At 43.9% G+C, this 24449-nt stretch overlaps 1 protein-coding gene across 1 annotated transcript in view; it reads right to left on the bottom strand.

Annotated features, from left to right (window-relative positions):
- The window catches only part of ATRNL1 (attractin like 1), a 1075574-nt gene that overhangs the window by 782620 nt on the left and 268505 nt on the right, over positions 1-24449 (bottom strand). Inside the window, exon 9 of the mRNA XM_082267948.1 lies at positions 4078-4261. Coding sequence (XP_082124074.1) covers positions 4078-4261 — 184 coding nt within the window. The remainder of the gene's footprint in view (positions 1-4077; positions 4262-24449) is intronic.

Genomic DNA, 24449 nt, shown 5'->3' with positions numbered 1-24449 from the left:
GGTGACGTCACTCCCGCGCACGCGCGCGGGAGCCGACGGTCACGGCACGGGGCTCTGAAGGAACGGCACGATCAGCCGTTCCTTCAGAGCGCATGCGCCAGTGACGTCACTGGCTCAATTAAAGGTAAATATCTCCTAAACGGTGCAAGTTTAGGAGATATTTACAGTACCTATAGGTAAGCCTTAATATAGGCTTACCTATAGGTACAACTTCCTGAGGAGGGTTTACTTCCTCTTTAAACTTTACTCATTGAAAATAATTGGATTGATGCCATTGGATTTACCATTTGTGTTGCATCGGATGACCAATCGAGACATGAAGTGATTGACCTCAGGTGACACACAGAGGTTATACAAATCCTTCTACATAAATTGTACCTATTTATCTGCAACCATTTGTCCTGTACAGAATTCTACAACACACAGGTTAATAGAATCTGGCAGAATAAAAACCGAGCAAGGATCTGAATTCACACACTGCACAGCTGAGGGAGAAGAAATCTGAACCTGATTGGAGGGAAGGGACACACCCCCATTCTCCCTCTACACACAGAACAAGCACAGCTGTGGTTTTCAATCACAGGCTGTGTGCTGGAGCTCTCCTACCCTCTCCTTTTTTTCTCATTTCTTGGTGCTGCCTGGTTCTTCTGTTATCAGCATGAATCACTTCAAAAAGCTGTCAGATGTGATTCATGCTGATAACAGTAGACCCAGGCAGCGCCAAGAAATGACACTTGGAGCTTTGAAGAGAAGCAAGTACATAGTATAGAAGGATATGCTTTGTTTATATTTTATGTCTGAGGTTTACAACCACTTTAATTAAATCAATCAGCTTGAACGGTTGATCACATAAATTGTTGTGTGTGCAGTACACAAGAGAGAATCTTGCTGGCTCCAGAAGCTGCTCATCTCAGTCTGTACAACAAATTACTCACAGATCCTTCTCTGTCATTGGGTCACCCACGTTTACCCCCGCCTCAACCTCGCAGTCTACCATAGTAGGTGTATTATCCTCCCTATAATGAATCGGGGGTCAGAGATTTCACGCTGCCTCTCACATTATCACCCTTAATAACAGTGCAATCACTTCGGTCTCAGCTGAATCCATTAACATTAAGCTCTGATTTTCTACACGCTCTTTTAAGAAAACAAACACGATTTCTTCCATCAGCGTTGCCAAGTTGCCACCAGCTAATGGCATTTCGATAGGAAAGTGTATTTGGTCACCAGCGAGGCAAGCCGCTGCCCCTCCCCCATCCTTTTTTCCGTCAGGGCAGTCAGGTGGGGGCGTCCGTGTGTCCGCAGGCACAAATTAAACCAATGAGAGAGAAAGTTACCGCAGAAGGAACTTAATCTCCAAACAGCTTAGAGGAATGCAGGAACTAAAAGGTCAACGTGTGCAGCGTGGAGCCTAAACGTCACCATCAGCAGCCATGATGGATCAACAGATTAGTGGCGGTGCTTATGCTGAGTGGTTTGTACCATCGACGATCGATACATAGATGGTACAATCCACTCAGCATAAGTACACTGTTGATAGTACAATTTTATTGCACTTATTGCACATTTCAGTATTATATACAGCATGCAGCACCTTATACTTTGTAATATAACTCTTGCACTCTTTCGCTATTTCAAGTGAGCACAGTGCACTTTTTTGGGACCACATACACTATTCATTTTTACACACTGGGTAGTGCAAGGTGGTAGCGCCCCAAACCAACACACCCCGACCCCCAATAAGCTGTGTGCAGTGTCGGCTTCCTGGCAGGATCGGGCAGGTGGGTTGGGCCTAGGATCCTGAACACGTCTGAGCCCATCTCTAGTGTCTAATTACTGCTGATACTAGCCCAGCTCCTCTGCCCCTCCACTCCCCTCCCCTCCCTACACAGCTGTTTATGTAGCTATCAGGGGAACAGTGAATGGGAATATTCTAGAATATCACTGGAGTGACAGCTCTGAGTCTGCTGGAGCTGCTGACATCACATCCAAGATGGCGGCATCGAGCAGCAGCCTCAGGCCTCATTTATTTTGTCAAAACAAGAGAGGATTTTACAAGTATATAACATGCATTATATTCTGGCAGACAGATTTTATGTTGGCATATTGTAGGCAGGCGCCAAAGATTTCATCACAAATTTAGAGAAAATATGCAAATTTAAAGATTTCGTTTACCATTGAAACTGTGCAAGTATACTGTATATTGCTAAGAAAATTTCACTTGACATTTCATGTTAGTTTTAGCATGTAGCTCATGCTACAATCAGGCCTATGCAGGAATTATTTAGTCCTAAAGGTGGATCTAGTGTCAGATATAAATTTTTACGCTCAGTAATGTATCAGTTTACCACTTCCAGGTATTTATTACTTCTCACAGGATTCACAGTACTCCCCCCTTGGCAATGCCTTCATCTGCTTTTCTCTCTATGACAGCGCCATCTGTGCTATCATCCATCGGGTTCTGGCTTCTTAACAACCAGCTATTCACTTGTCGTTAAAGACACCGGCAGGTGCTGCCTCTGAAATTCACTGCTTGTTAAGTAGCCAGTACCTGTCGGTGTCCATAACAACCAGCGATAACTACTTTTATGCCACCCCCAGTACCTCTTTGGTAGTCAGCATGCTCTAGCTTCTCTTGTGCAGGAGTAATGCTATCACCAAAGGGGGGAGAAGCCAGGAAGACTGGGCAGGACAGCTGGGAGTATCGGGTTTGAGAATGTGGGAGGAGGAGTGGGGGGGCGGCCGGACCACCTCCATCATGGGAGCTGGATAATGGTAATCACCATGGGCGGGAGAGACCATATTTGTTTATATATCTCCTATTTGTTAGCATGTGCTGGCTCCTTAACAACCAGCTATTCACTGGTTGTTAAGGACGCTGGTGGGTGCCTGCTCCTTAACAACCAGCATCTTTTTGCCACGTATCCCCAAAACTGCACCAAAAAACGCACCCTGAGGTGTATTTTTGGAGCATTTCCATTTACTTAAAAGAGAAGTATGGGGTTTGGGGTTATTGCATATTTATATTTACCTAGGTGCATGCAGCAACTGTGCGATGCTGCATCTGTACCCTGGCGCCTCTGCACTGAGAACCGAGCGATTGAACATTGCAGAACGCTCAGTTCTGACAGCTCCCCAAGAAGAGAGCCACTGTCAGTCAGCAGCTCTCTGCTCTGCCCCCTCCTCGCTCACTGGAGCGCTGGGCTGTGGAGGGGCGGGGAGTGGCCAACTCAGACTCTCAGCGGCTCGCTGAGAGGCTGAGCTGGGTGTAAGTCCATGACCTGACCGACATCTGTGATGTCAGCAGAGAGCAGACTTCAGACCGCTCTCTGCTGAAAACAGGTCACAGGAGTGCAGAACGAACTGCACTCCTGTGATCCATAGGAGATGAATAGCCAAACGAGGTTTGGCAGTACATATCCTTTAAATGGAAGGTGCATCTTTGTTGAGCTTTTGAAAAGCACACTACAGATGCAGCACTTTTCAAACCACAGTGCAAACGCAGCTCAACAATGTGAAAAGTCTCAGAATTTAAAAGCAAATTATTTTGATTTTTTTTTTGTGCCTTCTAGCTTGACAAAAATGCATAGGTGTGAAAGGGTCCTAACACTTCACTCTGTGTGAGGGGTTCAAAAGTCAGTAAAATTTACAGTTGCTGCCCTGTCAACTATATGAGTTCACTCAGAAGAAGGGAGACAGTGTGTGAGTTGATGTAGATAAGAGGGCAGGCACTGTCAGACTTGATGATGACCTCTAACCCTTTGGCTCATCAATGGAGGCTCCTGTAATTATATCCTGACAGATCCCCTACAGGGGTTAGATTTATGGGTCACAAGGTGACAATAAGTTAAATTTACCAGGCTACAAAGATTGTTTCTTGCTACGTTTGTAAAAAACAGATATATTGCTGAAAATAATGACAAATAACACACAAATATGTGACCAGATTTTTACTTTAAAAACAAAGTGCAACTCAAAATATTCTTCTATCAAAAAAATTCCACCAGCGAAGAGAGGCTGGTCACCTAAGAATATTCCTAAATTTCTGCAGCCCTCATACATCCTTGTAATACTCACCAGGTCCGGGTGTTCACCTCGTATCTGTACAAATCATCCACCAAGCCATATTTGTTTCCTGGCAGAGCCTTGTACCCTCCGTGCACATACGCAGACTTTGTAATCGGATCGTAGACACTGGTGTGGCCGTAACCTCCCTGGACAATGGCGCCCCGTGTTTCTGGAACCAGCCAGGTGTTAGAGCCTGAAATAAACCAGAGGGCAACCTTAGCAAAACTTGCAAACACAAATCAATACAATGTATCTAAAACTGACACAATTTAGTAAAGTAAATGTTATATTTAATTATGCTTTAAACATATTCACATAAATAATAATAATGGTGTGAGAAAATAAGCAGAAAAATTATCAATATCAATATAGAGCAGTGCTTTCCAAACTGTAGTCCGGGGGCTGGATGGGGATGTGGATTTGCTTGCCTTTATTGAGCCCTTGAGGCACTACTCTCCCCACTGATGCCACAAATGGGGCATAATTCCACCTGCTGACAATGATAATGAACTATCCCTTCCACTGACACCAATGATGGGGCACAATTCCTCCCACTGGCACCAATGATGGTTACAGATCCCTTCCACTAACACCAAGAATGGGGCACGACTCCTCCCACTGATATCAATGATGGGGCACCATCCCTTCCACTAAAACCAATGATAGAGCACTATTACTTCCATTAAAACCAATGATGGGCACAACTCCTCTCACTGACACCATTAATGGGGCACTATTCCTCCCACTGACACCAATGATGGGACACTATCCCTTCCACTAACACCAATGATGGGACACTATTCCTCCCACTAACACCAATGATGGGACACTATCCCTTCCACTAACACCAATGATGGGGCACAATTACTCCCAATGAAACCAATGATGGGACGAATTCCTCTAACTAACACCATTGATGAAATTCCTCTCACTGACAACATTGATGGGGCATTATTCCTCCAACCGACATCAATGATTGGGACCAATCCCCACGACTAACACCAATGATGGGGCACTATTCCTCCCACTGACACCAATGATAGAGCACTATTACTTCCACTAAAACCAATGATGAGGCAAAATTCCTCTTACTGACACCATTGACGGGGCACTATTCCTCCCATTGACACCAATGATGAGACACTATCCATTCCACTAACACCAATGATGGGGCACAATTCCTCCCACTGACAACAATGAAGGAGCACTATTACTCCCACTGAAACCAATGATGGGGCACAATTCCTCTAACTGACACCATTGATGGGGCACAATTCCTCCCACTGACACCAATGATGGGGCACTATTCCTCCCACTGATACCAATGATGGGGCACTATCCCTCCCACTAACACCAATAATGAGGCACAATTCCTCCAATTGACACCAATGATGGGGCATTATCCCTGCTACTAACATCAATGATGAGGCATCATCGCTTCCACTGACACCAATTATAGGGTTCAATTCCTCCCACTAACACCATTGATAGAGCACAATTACTTCCACTGAAACCAATGATGGGTCACAATTACTCTCATCGACACATTAATGAGGCTCTATTCCTCTCATTGACACAAATTACAGGGCACTATTCGATACTCGAATGATAGAGCATCGATCGGGCTTCCTGTTCAACTTGAAGAGGCCATACATGAGAGGAGGATACGGATATGCCCGGAACTGTTTGCCACACATGTGAGTGCAATCAATCTCTTACTGATAACCTTTTAATAAAAACTGTATCACGCTAGGTCGGATGTGTGCCTTGTCTTGTTTTGTTTTGCACTATTCCTCTCACTAACACCATTCATGGGGAGCTATTATTCCCACTGATACCAATGATGGGGCACTACCTCTCCCACTGACACCAATAATAGGGCATCTCCCACCGGCCACAATCCAGCCCCCTAAAATCTGGGTGAAAGTCTCCTGGCCCTTTGGCTAGAAAGTTTGGAGGCCCCGATAAGGAGCATATGACTGATTGCGGGTTTGGGCTTGGTTTTTCAACCCAAAAAGGTGAGGAGATTAGGATGTGAGTTCTTCTGTTGCTGTGACTGGTGCGATTGGCTCAGTGTTCTCTGTACCCCACTATGGAATATGTCAGAGCTATATAAATGTATTAGAATAATAATAGTGTGTTGGGGACATCAGAATGTAAACTCCTCTGGTGCAGAGACTGATGTGACAGAGACAAACATTCTTTGTACAGTGCTGCAGAATAGGGCAGAACTATATTAACGAATAAGTAGAAATTGATTAAACAAGTAAACAAAATTGAGCAGTGTGTAATTCTTCCTCCTGTGAGCGCACAGCCAGGAGGAAGAGCTGAATTATAATTCTGTTTTTCTAGATCTAACCATTTCTTCGAGCCTGATTGCAACACAGCCAATTAATATGAGCATGTTAGAAGCTGCGGGCGGTCAAGTCGTTTATAAATAATGTATGGTCCAGGACTGGGATGGAGGATGAGCGAACTGCAACGCTGCTGAACGGTGCTCTGGGAGCGGGAGAGATCACAAGTCTCTTCATATAATCTAAGGAAACTGTGTGATGTCGGGTGGCAGGCTTCACAGTCTATACTATAAACAGGTTTGAAGTGAAACAGAAGCAGGAACAGCCAGATGCTGGGGAGAGTTTACAAGATGAATTTATTGGACCTTCAGCTCAGGGGTCAGATACATGGAGGACAAATATTAACTAAAAAAATTACACAATTCATTGCTAAGCACTAAAACAACTACAAGTGTTCACACAAAGCCACAATTCTTCTTTTTGTGATTGCATAGTTTATATGCCAGGGATCTCCAAATTTTTCAGTACAATGGTCATATGGTAAATTTTTTTGAATTTACAGGCCGAAAAAATGACCATTAGGGTTCCTTTCAGAGCCCTCCTTACTTCAAGGTCCCCATCATTTTCCCTCTGCATCAAAGTCCCCATCATGTTCCCCCTACATCGGGTTTCCCATCACAATCCCCCCTACATCAGAAGTGGAGACCATAGGCAGCTTTCGATGTCCTTAACCGGTTGCCGACCGCCGCAAGTACATATACTGCAGCGGTCAGCCATGGCCAGGCAAAGTGACGTATATATACGTCACTAGCCTGTCACTTGCTTGTGAGCCAATAGCCGGCGAGCGCGCGCCCGCCCCGGCTCGTTCCCTGGGAAGTCTGTGTGTGTGACCGGCGGACCCGATGTCCGCCGGTCACTCGCAATCGTTTGCCGTGAAGGGAGAAAGGCAGGCGGCTGATGTAAACAAAGCCGCCTGTCATTCTCCCCTGTGTAGGAAAGGTGATCATACGGTTCCACTATGTAGGACCGTTGATCACTGTTCCTACACCAGTAGCCATGTCCAATCACAGTAAGAAGCACGCCCCTAGGGACACACTTAACCCCTCCTTCCCCAATGAAGTTAACCCCTTCCTTGCCAGTGTCATTTTGCAGTAACAGTGCATATGTATAGCACTGATTACTGCAGTAATGTCACTGGTAACCCCAAAAGTGTAAAAAATGTCAGTCAAGGGTCCGATCTGTCTGCCGCAATGTCGCAGTACCGCAAAAAAAAAAAATCACAGATCGCCGCCATTACGCGTTAAAAAAAACCACCAAAAATGACAGAAATCTTTCCCTTAGTTAGTAAACGCAATAACTTTTGCGCAAACTAATCAAAATACGCTTTTTGCGATTTTTTTTTACCAAACATATGTAGCAGAAAACAAATTGGCCAAAAATGTTAAAAAATTTTGATTTTTACATTTTTTGGGGGGAATTTCATATAAAAAAATGTGAAAAATATTGTTATTTTTGCAAAATTGACGCTCTTTTTTTGTTTATAGCGCAAAAAGTAAAAATCGCACAGGTGATCAAATACCACCAAAAGAAAGCTCTGTTTGTGGGAAAAAAAGGACGTGAAATTAGTTTAGTTACAGCGTCGCACGACCGCGCAATTGTCCGTTAAAGTCACGCAGTGCCGAATTGCAAAAAAGGCCCTGGTCAGGAAGGGGGTAAAATCTTCCGGGGCTTAAGTGGTTAAAGTGGTTGCAAACCTGTACACATACCCAGTGGAGTGACTGGCCTCAGTTATTACAGAGATGAAAAGAAAAATACTCATACATAAGTTGTACATGTTTATCTGCAGCACTTTCTTCTGTACATCTGCTCAAAGTGCTGAATTCTAATGCTTGCCTAAGAGTTAGGAAAACGGGGCAGAGAGCTGAAGTTACACTCTGCAGAGCTCAGTGATGAGAGCTGATTGAAAAGAAGGGACACATTCTCCTTCACACAGCACACAGGAACAGAGCTGAGGCTGTCAATCAACCCGAGGTCCCTCCCCTGTCACCATTTTTCTCTTCGTGTCAGAAGTGACTCATGCTGATAGCAGAGGAAGGAGGCAGCAGACAGAAATTACACTTAATTGAGACAGGATATATTTTGTTCATATTTCAGGTCTAAAGGTTTACAATAGGGATAGACCGATTTGTTTTTTTCAGGGCCGATACCGACATTTTGGTCACAACGTATCGGTAGTGGCCGATATAGGCCGTTATTTTGCTGTCTGGCACCCTGTGGTAGGTGGGTGGCTGGCACAGGGGCTGTGGGTGGCTGCCTGGTACAGTGCCTGTGGCTGGCTGGTACAGGGTCTGTGGGTGGCTGGCTGTCTGGCACCCTGTCTGTGGGTGGCTGTCTGTCTGGCACCTTGTGGTGGCTGGCTGGCTGGCACCCTGTGGTAGGTGGGTGGCTGGCTGGGTGGCTGGTACCGGGCCTGTGGGTAGGTGCCTGGTACAGTGCCTGTGGCTTGCTGGTACAGGGCCTGTAAGTGGCTGGCTGGCTCGCTGGTACAGTGCCTGTGGCTGGCTGGTACAGGGCCTGTGGGTGGCTGGCTGGCTCGCTGGTACAGTGCCTGTGGCTGGCTAGCTTGTACAGGGCCTGTGGATGTGGGTGGCTGGCTGGCACCGGGCTGATGTGTGTGGGTGTATGGCTGTGATACACTCCCGCGAGACTAGTCCCGAATCCAGACGAGGCTGTCCAAGGCGAGGGAGGCAGCCTAAGAAGGCAGTTTGACGTCACAAAAATATCGGCAATATCGGCCAGTTCCGGGGCCGATACTGATATATTGGGGAAAGTGCATATATCGGCCTTGCCGATAATCAGTCTGTCCCTAGTTTACAACCACTTTAATCCTTAAGCAGTAAACATGGGGGATATGCTACTGACCCTATCTGGGGGCCAGATAAAATCTTGTAGCACGACGGATGTGACCCGTGGGCTGTAGTTTAGAGACCCCTGGTTTATAACATAAAAGACACATGGTTTTATTTTTAGAATTCAGGTCCAGCACTTTTTCATGGCAGTAAACTTAAAGTAGATGTAAACCCAATCAATACAAGGTTATGTAGGCCTTACCAGCCTAATATCCAATCTGCAGCCCTTTGATACTCACCATTTGGTCCTTGACAGACCCCAGCAGCCTGTAGTAAAAACAATAATTTATAAAGAGGCCACAATGACCATGATCTCTAGAAGTTTTATGTAGCACATCAAAAGTCTCTGACTGTCCCCTGTTGTGCCTCTTCAGTCCACAAGCACCGCTGTTGCATGTCTACAGCCTCTGATTGTCTCCTCTAGCAGTCTTCTGTTGTATAAGGAATATCAGCCATTTGGAGTTTTCAAGGGCCACAGCTGAGGCCACCTTCACCTTGTAAGTTGGCAACCACTGCTTTAGCACGCTAATGTCAATTTATCTCAAAAACCCATTTTTTAGCCTTTTTAAATCTGCAGCTTTAAGAAAATAGTCCCTGGTGTTCCTGCCATTAAGGTCCTTGTTTAGGTACTTCCTGTTATATAGTAGGGCAGGGTTTCTCAACCAGGGTTCCTCCTGAGGTTGCTAGGGGTTCCTTGAGCAATTTCTGCCTCTCAGATAAGTTTCCAATGACACCATTGTTCCTTTTAGCTATCTGTAAGGGGGTCATTCTTCCCAATGATGACAAGAAAAGGGAGCATTCTTCCCACTGACTGTCACACTAATGTTTCATGAGTTGTAGATTTTTAATTTTTAGCAGGGGTTCCCAGAGACCAGAAATTTATTTCAAGGGTTCCTCTGTGTTGAAAAGGTTGAGAAAGGCTGCAGTAGGGTGACAATGCTTTGTCCCTGCCTCACAACAGTGCTTCCAAGTCATTGCCAGTTTCTGATGGAGATGACAAAAGGCTGTTTCAACACACATTACACAGGTATGGTCCACCACTGCCACCATCAGGAAAACCACCCTTAGAAATGCCATGCAGCCATCTCTGGAGTGCATGTAGACAGGAAGATCAGCAACACTGAGGTATAAAATAGATGCACATGGTATTTTATTTAAAAGTGCTTATGACTTGCGGAGGAAACTATTATGACTGCAATTAGGCATTACTTCTACTTAAGATGAAATTATAGTAAACAGACCCAAAGATTATTTTTCATTCCTTTTTAAATTCTATTTTTAAATGATTTCTGGGGGTTTTATTTTATGTCCTTTCTATTTTATTTTTTTCTGATCTGATAAATATGTATTGCAGAAGAAGAGGTCAGGCCAAGATTTTGAAGTGTGTCTATGGGAATTTGTGCCCATTTGTGAGGTCAGGTACTGATGCTAAATGTGAAGACCTGCCTCACATTTGGCATTTCAATTCATCCCAAAGGTGTTCAAGTAGGGTTGGGGGTCAGGCATCTCTGCAGGCCACTTGCGTTCTTCCACACCAAACTGGTCTAACAATGTCTTTATTGAGCTGGCTTTGTACACGGGACACAGTATGCTGGAACAGAAAACTGTTATGGCTATGTTGGAAGCACACAATTGTCACTGTAAACACCAGAACTCAAAAATTTGAGAGGGTGCTTACACTTTATGGTGCACCCCCAATACAGATTACCATCCTGTGCTTAGTTGTAAAATTGGACAATGGTGATAGAGTATCTTTAGTGAGGTAGTCCACCATTTGCAAACATGTAAACAAAAAACAGCAAGACAAAGGCATAATGAGCTAGTATTCTTCAGGGTTTGCAGGATCCGGCGCTGTGAGTGGCCAGAGCTGCGATGGCGTCACTCCCACGCAGGTGTGCGGGAGCTGCCATTTACAGCACGGGCTATAAAGGTTCGGCACGGTAAGCTGGACTTTCAGAACGCATGCACCGATGACGTCATCAGCTGCACGCACTCTGAATATTATAGGCTTACCTGCAGGTATAAGTAAAAAAAAAAAAAAGTTAGTTTACTTCTTCTTTCACCGCTTTACGACCGCCCGCCGCAGTTATACTACGGCAGGCAGCCGCTCCTGGGCAAACCAACGTAGCTATACGTCGGTCGCGCGCAGGAGGCTAAGGGCGAACGTGTGCCACCATCGACGTGCTCCCGCCTCCGCTCATCAGCGGGGAAGCTGATGCGCGAGGCAATCGGCTCCAATTGCTGCCTGACACCCGCGATCGCTCCCCACTGAGAGAGAAGGACGGTTGGCTGTTGTAAACACAGCTGACTGTTCTTCTCCCTGGAATGGTCATAGAGCCCATGTGATCCTTCTATATAAGATCACAGGTCTCTATGGTCATTTCACAATCCACGGCCCCCCACAGTTAGAATCACTCCCTTAGGCTCACATTTAACCCCTTGATCACCCACAATGTTAACCCCTTCCCTTCCAGTGTCATTATTACAGTAACAGTGCATATTTTTATCACTGTAGTAATGTCACTGGTCCCCCCAAAAGTGTAAAAAATGGCAGTCAGGGGTCCGATCTGTCCGCCGCAATTTGGCAGTACCGCAAAAAAATTGCAGATCGCCGCCATTACTAGTAAAAAAACAAAAATGACATAAATCTTTCCCGTACTTAGTAGACGCAATAACTTTTGCGCAAACCAATCAAGATATGCTTATTGCGATTTTTTTTACCAAAAATATGTAGCAGAAAACAAATTGGCCTAAAATGTTGAAAAATTTTAATTTTTAATTGTTTTTTGTGAATGTTATATAGCAAAATATAGTTTTTTTTTTTTTTTCAGAATTGTGGCTGTTTTTTTGTTTATAGTGCAAAAAATAAAGATCGCACAAGTGATCAATTACCACCAAAAGAACGCTCTATTTGTGGGAAAAAAAGGACATAAATGTTATTAAGGTACAGCATCGCACGATCGTACAATTGTCCGTTAAAGTAACGCAGTGCCGAATCGCAAAATACGGCCTGGTCTTTAAGTGGGCAAATCCTTCCGGTTCAGAAGTAGTTAAGGCAGAGTTTATTTTCGATTCATTTTTTTTAGCAAAGATAATCTTGAATTGTACACATAACTAAACATATTTATAATAACTGAATTAAAAAAAATGATATTCATTTTCTTTTTTTAGGGGGGGCTAATGTATTTATTACAACTAATAATAATAATAAAAAAAAATTTGTGTAACTATTATATACAGTGCCTTGCGCCCCCCTTGAACTTTGCGACCTTTTGCCACATTTCAGGCTTCAAACATAAAGATATAAAACTGTAAGTTTTTGTGAAGAATCAACAACAAGTGGGACACAATCATGAAGTGGAACGAAATTTATTGGATATTTCAACTTTTGTTAACAAATAAAAAACTGAAAAATTGGGCGTGCAAAATTATTCAGCCCCCTTAAGTTAATACTTTGTAGTGCCACCTTTTGCTGCGATTACAGCTGTAAGTTGCTTGGGGTATGTATATCAGTTTTGCACATCGAGAGAAATTTTTGCCCATTCCTCCTTGCAAAACAGCTCGAGCTCAGTGAGGTTGGATGGAGAGCGTTTGTTAACAGCAGTTTTCAGTTCTTTCCATAGATTCTCGATTGGATTCAGGTCTGGGCTCTGACTTGGCCATTCTAACACCTGGATATGTTTATTTGTGAACCATTCCATTGTAGATTTTGCTTTATGTTTTGGATCATTGTCTTGTTGGAAGACAAATATCATATCTGATATTTTATGCTAACATAAAAAACAAATACAGGGGAAATATGATGAACAAGGAGAAAATAATTACTTTGATCAGCTTTAGACACCATTGAATGTTTCCAGTATAAAATTAGTGGAAATGAGTTTTAATAAACGGGCCACACATGGACTTATTGTTTCCGGTAATCTAGGCCTCACTATAAGCCCTTTAAACTTCCCCAGTCTTCCAGATGAAATATCAGACAAAAAGTAGAATCAAAGACCTCAGCTGGCGCTCAGTGGGGCAGAAGTAGGAGGGGGGGGGGGGTAGCAGAGTTTGCGGTCAGAGTTCACACAAACTTTTTGCTCTCTTTTTATTTTCGGATTTCAGATAAGAAACCTTCTTTGGCGGAGCAGAGGGTAGAGAATTCAGTGAAGCGGACCCCTGTGATCTCGCTAAAGCAGGTCAACACTGCCGAGTTTATAAAAAGAGTCACAAAGTTCCTGCGGATTACAGCGAGCGCGGCAGCACAACAAACAGGGATTCTCAGCTGCCAGAACAGAGGGCGGATAAAACCGGCTTCACAGGCTGCGGCTGTCTGCGTCTGTACCGCTTTGAGAGACCAGACATTTATTACACTTTAGGTCCATTCGGCTTCAATCGCTAAACGCAGGCAGCCCCCATCTTCATTATTCTTCCTACAGAGAACCGCAAAAACAGCAACCGAGCGCCTACAAAAAAACGTTTAATTTCTGAGGAATAAAATCCTCTGCCCTATTGGAAAAAATTCTTATAAAATATTTTAAATTTAGGAAGGCCTTTCAGCATCTTTACAAGCCCGCATGAAAACATTTTAGACATGTCACAATATATGCAAGGATGGCGAACCTTGGCACCCCAGATGTTTTGGAACTACATTTCCCATGATGCTCATGCACTCTGCAGTGTAAGTGAGCATCATGGGAAATGTAGTTCCAAAACAACTGGAGTGCCAAGGTTCGCCATCATTGAATATATAGCAACAGGAAGGCTCCATCTTTTTGACAAGGACAAAGCCATCCTTGAGCTCAGTGACTTTGCCTAGGCTGAGATGATGTCATCAGCCAGGAGGAGAAATTTCCTCTCTCCTCCCCCCAAATGATCAAACTTTACATTGTAACTTTGTAGCAAATCACAAGGTGTGAGGCTGCAGCAAGGGCTGATCTGTGTCAGACATTTGTGAACACAGCCAAGAAGCACAGTACACAAGTTTAGGCTGCCACAAATCTATTTCTTTTCAATTACTTTATTAATCGTGGCTAAGTTACTCCATCGCTAAAAGCGATATTACCCACTTCCCAACCGCCCGCCGCATATATACTGCGGTAGGCTGGCTCGGCTGTGTGAATCGCCGTACCTGTACGGCGATCCGCGGGAGCGATCCTGGAGACATGCGCGCACCCCCATTAGCCAGCGGGGAAGCTGATTCACGGGGCCGTCGATTGCCACCGGGCACCCACGACGGCGATCTGCTGTTGTAAACACAGCAGACCGTTGTTTCCTCAGGAATCAGTACAGAGCTCCTATTTAGGATCACAGGTCTCTGTGTTGATTCCACAAGCCCTTACCCCCCTCACAGTTAAAAAACACCCCATAGGCATACACTTAACCCTTTGATAGCCCCTGAGTTAACCCCTTCTTTGCCAGTGTCATTATTACAGTAACAGTACATATTTTTAGCACTGATTACTGTAGTAATTTCACTGGTCCCCCCAAAAATGTCAGTTAGGGGTCCGATCTGTCCCACTAAAATCACAGATTGCCGCCATTACTAGTAAAAATTAAATAAATAAATAAAAATTACAAATCTGCAGATGTACTGTGGCAGCTTAGTTCGGCTGCGTGAATCGCCGTACCTGTACAGTGATCTGCGGGGGCGATTCTGGGGGCGTGCGCGCCCCCCTATTAGCCAGCGGGCAAGCGGACTCACGGGGCCAGCTGCTGCAATTGCCGCTGGGCACCCGCAATCATTCCCCGTGGAGAGAGAACAGCAGTCTGCTGTTGTAAGACCATTGTTCTCTCAGGAATCCTCCTATTTAAGATCACAGGTCTCTGTGTTGATTCCACAAGCCCATCCCCCTCACAGTTAGAAGACACCCCCCTAGGCATACACCTTATCCTTTGAGCGCCCCTTAGTTAACCCCTTCCCTGTCAGTGTCTGTATTATAGTAACAGTGCATATTTTTAGCACTGATTACTGTAGTAATTTCACTGGTCCCCCCAAAAATGTCAGTTAGGGGCGCAGGACCCCTTCATCAGGCATGTGACGAAGGGGTCCTGCGTGACTGCAAAACGTTGCACTGTTTCTGATGTGATCCTTTCTGCAATAAAAAGTTTATTCAGACTGCTTTGCCAGATCCAAGGTGTGCTGGCGAATATGTATGTACCTGACTTAGAGTCTCTTTACCACTTATATCAATAAATGGATTGCAGGAGGAGAAGAGTCACAAATTTTGCACAGTTCCCACAGCTAGAGTGCGTAATGGGAGTGGAGGCAATAGAGCGGAGACAAGGGACTTGTGGCAAGAAGTGCACAGGCACCAGATGTGCACAATTGGTTTTAATATTGTGCTATTTCTTCTTCTCTGTCCAATCACAGGCTGAGGGCGGATTCTTAACCAGACAGGTCCACGATTTGGCAGTGCTGTTTGAGTCCCGGTTCACACATATGCAATGCGGGAACCCTGCAACTCCACTGCGGGTTCCCACATCGTATTCGACTCGCAGCCAGTTCACACTGCCATATGCGAATTGCGTTAATGACAACCCCAGATCAGTTCACATATCGCAGTGTGAACTGTCAGTTCAGACATTAATCGGATCGCATAGGTGTGAACACCCATGCAATCCGATTCTGTTGCGGACCCAAAAAAGGGTTTTGTGCGAGTTGTGTCCGAATGAAATGCGAATTTAGCCATATGGCCAATCTGTATGGCTGAATTCGCATCGCACAGACATCACATGTGATTTGCAGAGCAGTGTGGTGCGAATTACATGCGATGTCTGCCTTCGCATATATATGAGCCGGCTCTGACACGGTTGCTGGATCATAAGATGAGTGAATAAAATTACAACTCCAGAAGTGAAAACAGTTGAAAAGACAGCTGCTCGCCCGCAACTCCGGTTCAAGTATCTGCACTTCCCATCCAGTAAGCTGAGCTCAGGTAACAGCCGGGAGACGCCACACTATTTTATTCCGCTCATCATTTTAAAGTACATTTATTGTTGTAAGATGGATGAGTGCGCTAGAAAGGTTTATGGGATGGAAGTTTTGGTGACAGGCCCGCCGTAAAGCTCAGGAACCCAGAGACAAATCCTTGCTTAGTGACTTAGCGACAGTTGTGCGGTTTTATGTGCGACGGAAAGGTCAGGCAAGAGTCATTCCTGAAATCTGACCACATAAAATTCTGGAAAAATACATTTATATACGTGGTGGGTCACGGATCTTGTAGGCAAATGTGGCTACTTTGTGATAGATAAAATAAGATTAAATATTTATTTACATTACAATGGAAAACTGGAACATTTAATATTAAAAGTGATGTTAATTTCTTGTTTTTTTATTTTTGGTTTAAAAATAACAAAAATAAACACTCGACCCAGGAATGGTTATAGCTCGACCCCCATCCAATCATATGAATACTTGTGCAAAAAGGAAAAGGCTCCAAACATATATTGGAGGTCCCAATATGTTCACCAAAAAGAGGGGACGAGAGAGAGAGAGAAAAGATAAAAATGAATGTAATAATACCCCCATTCACATAATAAACAATCAACCTTTATTGCAAAAAACCTTAAAATATACATAAATCACATTAAATGTTAAAAACAGAAGCCCAGCCCAAACCTGCTCCAAACAAATGGGCTTATAGAAGTACTGAATGCACTATAAAGACTCTACAGTAGGGAACCTCAAACTACGGCCCTCCAGCTGTTGCGGAACTACACATCCCATGCGGCACTGTAACATTTTTGACATTTACAGACAAAGCTAGGCATGATGGGAATTGTAATTCCTGAACAACTGGAGGGCCATAGTTTGAAGACCCCTGCTTTATAGGTTAGTTAATCATATATTGATAATAACTTTCCTATAGCACACATCTATCTAATTGTATCTAAAAAGGAGGTTCGTCCAGTCGAAGGCTTATGGACCGGAAGGTTTTACTTCCAGGCCATTTTTTGCAATTTAGTACTGCATTACTTTAACAGACAATTGCGCTGTCCACAGCAAGCATCTTGCTATGGGGGCACTTGAGCTAAATTTTTACATTTCTGCTTTGAGGCCATTTTTAACCACTTCCTTACCGAGTCATGTAAAATGACGTCGGCAAGGTGGTTGTCTAGATCCGGGCCGCCGTCATATGACGTCGGCCCGTTCTAGCTGCTACTGCGCGCCCCCGGCGGCGCGCAGCGGCGCGATCAGGGATGAGGCTCGTCCCTCGGACATAGCCCATCACTGATCAAGGTAAACAGCCAATAGAAATTGGCTGTTTACCACGTGATCGGCTGTGTCAATCACAGCCGATCACATGAGCGGCTCCAGCACGAGCCGCTCGTTCTCTCTGCAATGCGCGCCCCCGGGGGCGCGCAGAGCAGCGATCGGGGACGAGGCTCGTCCCTCGGACAGAGTCGATCCCCGATCTAGGTAAAGAGCCAATGAAATTGGCTCTTTACCACGTGACCGGCTGTGTCCAATCACAGCCGGTCACAAATGTCAACAGAGAACACGGTAACTAGCTGTCACCGTGTTCTCCTCCTCACACACTGATCCTGTGTGAGGAGGAGATTGTGGTAACAGCTAGTTACCAACTACAGTGCACCCCAACCACACTGATTGCCCCCCCCCCCAATAAAGAGCACCTGTCACTAGCCCATCAAAGTACCCGAGTACCTGTCATCAGGTACTCAGATGACAGGTACTCGGGTACTCTGATGGGCTGGTGACAGGTATTCGGGTACTCTGATGACAGGTACTCGGGTACTCTGATGACGGATACTCTGATGACAGGTACTCGGGTACTCTGACGGGTACTCGGGTACTCTGATGACGGGTACTCGGGTACTCTGATGACGGGTACTCGGGTACTCTGATGACGGGTACTCGAGTACTCTGATGACGGGTACTCGGGTACTCTGATGACAGGTACTCGGGTACTCTGATGACAGGTACTCGGGTACTCTGATGACAGGTACTCGGGTACTCTGATGACAGGTACTCGGGTACTCTGATGACGGGTACTCGGGTACTCTGATGACAGGTACTCGGGTACTCTGATGACAGGTACTCGGGTACTCTGATGACGGGTACTCGGGTACTCTGATGACGGGTACTCGGGTACTCTGATGACAGGTACTCGGGTACTTTGAGTACCTGTCAACGGAGTACCCGTCATCAGAGTACCTGAGTACCTGTCACCTACCCATCAGAGTACCCGAGTACCTTCCACCTGCTCATCAGAGTACCTGACGCCTGAAGTACCCAAGTACTTGCCGCCTGCTCATCAGTACTCATCAGTACCTATCACGTATCAGTACTGATCATCAGTACCCATCAGTACAGTATCACCTATCACCTATCAGTCAGTGAGTACTACTCATCAGTACCTATCACCTGCCTGTCACCTGCCCATCAGAGTACCCGAGTACCTGTCACCTGCCTATCGGAGTACCCGAGTACCTGTCACCTGCTCATCAGTACCAGAGTACCTGTCACCTGCCCAACAAAGTACCCGAGTACCTGTCACCCTTCATACAGCCACCATGTCCAAGTCCAAAAAGGTTTATATACGTCGTCCGTTTAAACCTAAATACCGGTGTTATGGTAGCAGATAGCTGCCATAACCCTGGTATTTTTTTAAACGGTGGACGGTTGGCTTTCCGATAAGGGTGGTCCCAGCGGCGGATTCGCCGTGGGATCACCCTTCCGGGATGGCGGAAGAGGCGCCCCCCCCCCTCCCGACGCGTTCCGGTCCTTTTCCCCGCTTACCGGACCCGCCGGCAGCGGGGAAAACGATCCGGTCCCGAATCCTCACAGACAGGATGTCGAGTGAGGGCAAGCTTGCCCTCACTTGACTCTATGGTCTTGGAGGACCGGAGCTACGGAAAATGTTGTTGCCTAGCAACCAGTTTAAAGGTCCTTTTTTTTTTTTTTTTCATTTTATATTATAATTATTATTTTTTTTTTTTTTTTTCTATCTTTTAGTGTACTTGTGAGATCTGAGGACTTTTTGACCCCAGATCTCACAAAAAAGAGGTCCTGTCGTGCCTATTTCTATTACGAGGAATATTTACATTTCTTTTAATAGAAATAAAAATGATCAATTTTTTTTTTTTTTTTTAAACGGTGTAAAAATAAAAAATAATAAATAAAATAAATATTAAAAAAAAAAAAAAAAAAAAATTAAAGCGCCCTGTCCCCGTTAGCTCGCGCGCAGAAGCGAATGCATACAGAAACCCCGCCCACATATGTAAACGGTGTTCAAACCACACATGTGAGGTATCGCCGCGATCGTTAGAGCAAGGGGAATAATTTGAGCCCTAGACCTCCTCTGTAACTCAAAGATGGCAACCTGTAGAAATTTTTAAATTGTCGCCTATGGGGATTTTTAAGTACCAAAGTTTGTCACCATTCCGTGAGCGTGCGCAATTTTGAAACATGACATGTTGGGTATCTATTTACTCGGCGTAACATTATCTTTCACATTATGGAAAAAAATTGGGCTAACTTTACTGGTTTCTTATTTTTTAATTAAAAAAAGTGAATTTTTTCCAAAAAAACTCCGTTTGGAAGACCGCTACGCAAATACGGTGTGATAAAAAATAGTGCAATAATCTCCATTTTATTCTCTAGGGTCTCTGCTAAAAAAAAATATATAATGTTTGGGGGTTCTAAGCAGTTTTCTAGCAAAACAACTGATTTTAGCTTGTAAACACCAAATGTCAAAAATAGGCCTAGGCAAGTGGCTAGGATGCATGATGATGCTCCTTGGATGTTCGGCCCCTCTATATGGCTAGGCTGTGAAAAAGTCTCACACATGTGGTATTGCCATACTCAGGAGGAGTGGCAGAATGTATTTTGGGGTGTCATTTTTGCTGTGTACATGCTATGTGTTAGGAATATCCTATAAATTGACAACTTTGTGTAAAAAAAAAAAGTTTTCATTTTTTTCCCACATTTTCCAAAAACCTGTGGAAAAAAATGATATGTTCAAACGACCCATAATGCCTCATAGAATATACGTTGGAGTGTTTGCTTTCCAAAATGGGGTCATTTTGTGGACTTTTCCATTGTATTGGTGCTCTAGGGCCTTGAAAAGTGTGATAGGTAGTAAGAAAGTTTTATGTGTATTTATGCTCCTAGAACGCCTGAATGTGCTTCTTGGACGTGGAGTCTCTTTTTGTGGCCAGGCTGTGTAAAAGTCTCACACATGTGGTATCGCCATACTCGGAAGGAGTAGCAGAATGTATTTTTGGGTGTAATTTTTGCTGAGTACATGCTATGTGTTAGAAATAGCTTATAAATTGACAACTTTGTGGGAAAAAAAAGAAAAAAAAATTTTTTTCTTCATTTTCCCAAGAATTGTGGGAAAAAATTACAACTTCAAAAAACTCACCATGCCTCTTACTAAATACCTTGGACTGTCTACTTTACAAAAAGGGGTCATTTGGTCGGTATTTGTACTGTCCTGACATTTCAGGGCCTCAAGAAAGGAGATAGGCAGTCAGTACATCTGGTGTGATCAATTTTCAGTAATTGGTACCATAGCTTCTAGACTCAATAACTTTCACACAGACTAAATAATATACACTAATTTGGGTTAATTTTACCAGAGACATGTAGCAGTATACATTTTGGCCCGAATGTATGAAGAAAAATTTATTTTTTGCAAAATTTCATAATTGAAACTAAAAAAAAGTGTTTTTTTTTCAAAATTTTTGCTCTTTTTTTGCATATATCACGAAAAAAAAAAACCCCAGTTGTGATCAAATACCACCAAAAGAAAGCTCTATTTGTGTGAAAAAAATGATAAAAATTTTGTTTGGTTATAGTGTAGCATGACTGAGCAATTGTCATTCAAAGTGTGAGAGTGCTGAAAGCTGAAAATTGGTCTGGGCAGGAAGGGTGTCTAACTGCTCTGTATGGAAGCGGTTAATCAGCAATAGCTTTGTCATTACTTAAAGCGGAGTTCCGGGCAAAACAAAAAAAAAAAAAATTTACCTAAAAAATACCCCCGGGACAGTCAGGGCTAGTGCATTTAAGCAATGATAGCCTCTGAACTGTCCCGTTTCACTTACCTGTAAGAAGAAATACTTACCTTGAAAATTTCTTGTCCAGCGCTGGCATGCCCAGAAGCTGTTCAGCAGGGAATGACGCGCCTGCCCCGGAAGTGACAAATGACTCTGGTGCAGGCGCATTGACTCCTGGGATCGATGACGCTCATCTCCCAGGAGTCATCGCAAGGAGGAAGTGACGTCGTGCGCCGTGTCCGCAGAGGGAGGAAGAGGAAGGTAAGTATATTTTCATTAAAAACAAGGTAAGGGAAACAAAATAAAAATGCTAATTATCCAATTCTTTTTCAGGTTTATGTAAGCTAGCAGACGGTGAAAAGTTTTTTTTAGGGTGGAACTTCGCTTTAAAGTATTACTAAAGCAGGGACGTGCGGTGAGGTCACCGGCTGGTGAGGCATTGGCTAGTATCAGAGCCAGATACACACAGGTTACATATTTAGAAGTTATGTATTCGATTCTCATTATGTAGGTGATTGCAGTTCTACTAGTTATACTCATTTCAAAAAAATATTTACAAACGCTGGCCCTTTAAGGCCCCTTTCACACTGTAGAGTCCGTCGGCGGACTCTGTTGTTCTCAGCGGGGGAGCAGGAGGATGGCAGCTCTGTCTCCACGCTGTGTGTGGAGACAGCTGTCAGATCCCCGCTGTTCTCTATGGGGGAATCGGATGGAAACGGTCCGTCTGTCTGTTCTCATCCGATCCGATCCGCTGGATGGATGGAAAATAGGGTTTCCATCTGTCCGGATTTGATGGATCGAATCGGATGTCAGCGGACATTTCTCTGCTGACATCCGATGCCCCATAGAGATGCATGGGGCATCTGTTAAGATCCACCAAAAAAACGGACAGGCGGATCTGAACGGCCTGTGTGAAAGGGGCCTAAGATGTTTTTTCAGTCATCCTTTTTGTTGATACTGGAAACAATATTACTAGCAAAGATGACTATTAAGCCCCGTTCACACTGCCTCGATCCGACTTGGAGGGCCTCCGGGTCGCCCCAAAGAAGCTCCGGACCCTTTTTCTAAGTCAGAGCGACTTGTGTCGCTCCTATTAGAACGGATTTGCAGCTTCCCTATGGAAGGCGACCTACGGCGACCTGTGAGGCGACCAGGTCGCCTCACAGGTCGCCTTAGTGTGAACGGGGACTAATAAAGATTGTAGAAAAAATAAAACATGTCTATTTTCTGAAGCCAGAAATATAACAGTAACATTGAGTAATAAACAACAATAAAGGGTTCAGGGTTATTTACTAAAAGGTGAAATGCGGGAGAATTTAAAACAAACGGTAAAACAGCCCAAACAAAAAATCTATAATATAATGTTTGGGGGTTCTGAGTAATTTTCTAGCAAAAAAAATGTTGATTATAACAAGTAGGAGAGAAGTGTCAGAATTGGCCTGGGTGGCAAGTGGTTAAATACCATAAGTAAGTAATATACAAATAATTATTATATATTGTTTTTAAGGTAATTTACTATATTTTCAAAAACTTTACTCAAGCAGGTGGCTTAACGGACAAATTACTGAAGTTTGAAGTTATAACCAACAGAGGCCCCTAGGAAATTCCTGTGCACACACTGACATTCAGAAACTTGAATAGCATTAAACACACAAAATTACTTAGAACCCCCAAACATTATATATATATATATATATATATATATATATATATATATATATATATATATATATATTTTTTTTTTTAGCAGAGACCAGAAAGACTAAAATGTCTGTCAGCGCAATATTTTATGTCACACTGTATTTGCACAGCTGTCTTTCAAATGCAATTATTTTGGAAAAAAATATATTTTAATGAATTAAAAAAACTAAACCATAAAGTTAGCCTAATTTTTTCCTATAATGTGAAAGATGATGTTACGCAGAGTAAAGAGATACCCAACATGTCACATTTTAAATTGTGCAGGCACTTGGAATGGCGACAAACTACAGTACCTAAAAATCTCAATAGGCGGCGCTTTAAAACATTTTAACAGTTACCTGTTTAGAGTTACAGAGGAAGTCTTGCGCTAGAAATATTGCACTCACTCTCTCAACAATTACGGCGATAAATCATGTGTGTTTTGAACACTTTTTAAATTTGCGGGTGCGACTCACATATGCGTTTTCTTTGTTGTGCGAGCACAGAGTAATGGGGCGCTTTAAAAATGTTTCTTTTTTTTTTTTCCATTTTATATTTATTTTTTCATTTTAGGGCCCTTTCACACGGGCGCTCCGTATGTCCGCAAATCATCCTAATTTTTTGCGGATGATTTACGGACATAATGTAAGTCTATGGCACTGCGGATGTCAGCGGAATACCATCCGCTGACATCCGATTTTCTTCCTTTCAGTTCTGTTCCGTTTTTTGGAACGGAACAGAACCCTATTTTTCCTCCGTTCAAAAAACGGAAAGGAAGGAAAATCGGATGTCAGCGGTGTCATCCGCTGACATCCGCAATGCCCATAGACTTACATTATGTCCGCATATCATCCGCAAACGGATTGGATGATATGCGGACATACGGAGTGGATGACACAACTGTCATCCGCTCTGTGGAAAGAAAAAAAAAAAAGTGCCGGAGCGGATCGCGTGAAAGAGCCCTTACACTATTAATTTAAAGAAAATGTTTCTGATCACTTTTATTGCTGTCACAAGGAATGTAAACATCCCTTGTGACAGTCACAGGCAGTGACAGGTACTCTTTATGGAGGGATCTGGGGTCTAAAAGACCTCAAACCCCTCCACTGCACTTAAAAGTATTTAGAATGGCAAGAAAGGCATTTTTGAATATGGTGATTTTTTTTTTTTTTTTTTGTAATTGGTGCCGATAATACTTTGGACTTTTAAAAAATGGTGCAGAGTAAATTGGAAGTGACGTTGCTTATGGGTTTTTACATCAGAGACCCAATCAAAGCCGAATCCTGCTTTGTTAGGGACTCCAGCCAGCCGGCAGATGTGCCCCAGTGGGATGGGGGACCCAGACAGAGCGGTGGGAGGGGGGGCAAGTCGAGTGGCTGCTTAGCCGCATCAGTTGTTATTACTAGAAAGCCGACCATCAGCTCTAAAAAAATGGTACTGGGGTGATGCTTATAGCTGCAGGCATCAACCTGGTATAACAACTTCAGCAAAA

Source organism: Pelophylax lessonae (assembly GCF_965119305.1).
Source record: "Pelophylax lessonae genome assembly, chromosome: 9".
Classification (NCBI taxonomy): domain Eukaryota; kingdom Metazoa; phylum Chordata; class Amphibia; order Anura; family Ranidae; genus Pelophylax; species Pelophylax lessonae.
This window is presented reverse-complemented; position numbering and strand designations above follow the sequence as displayed.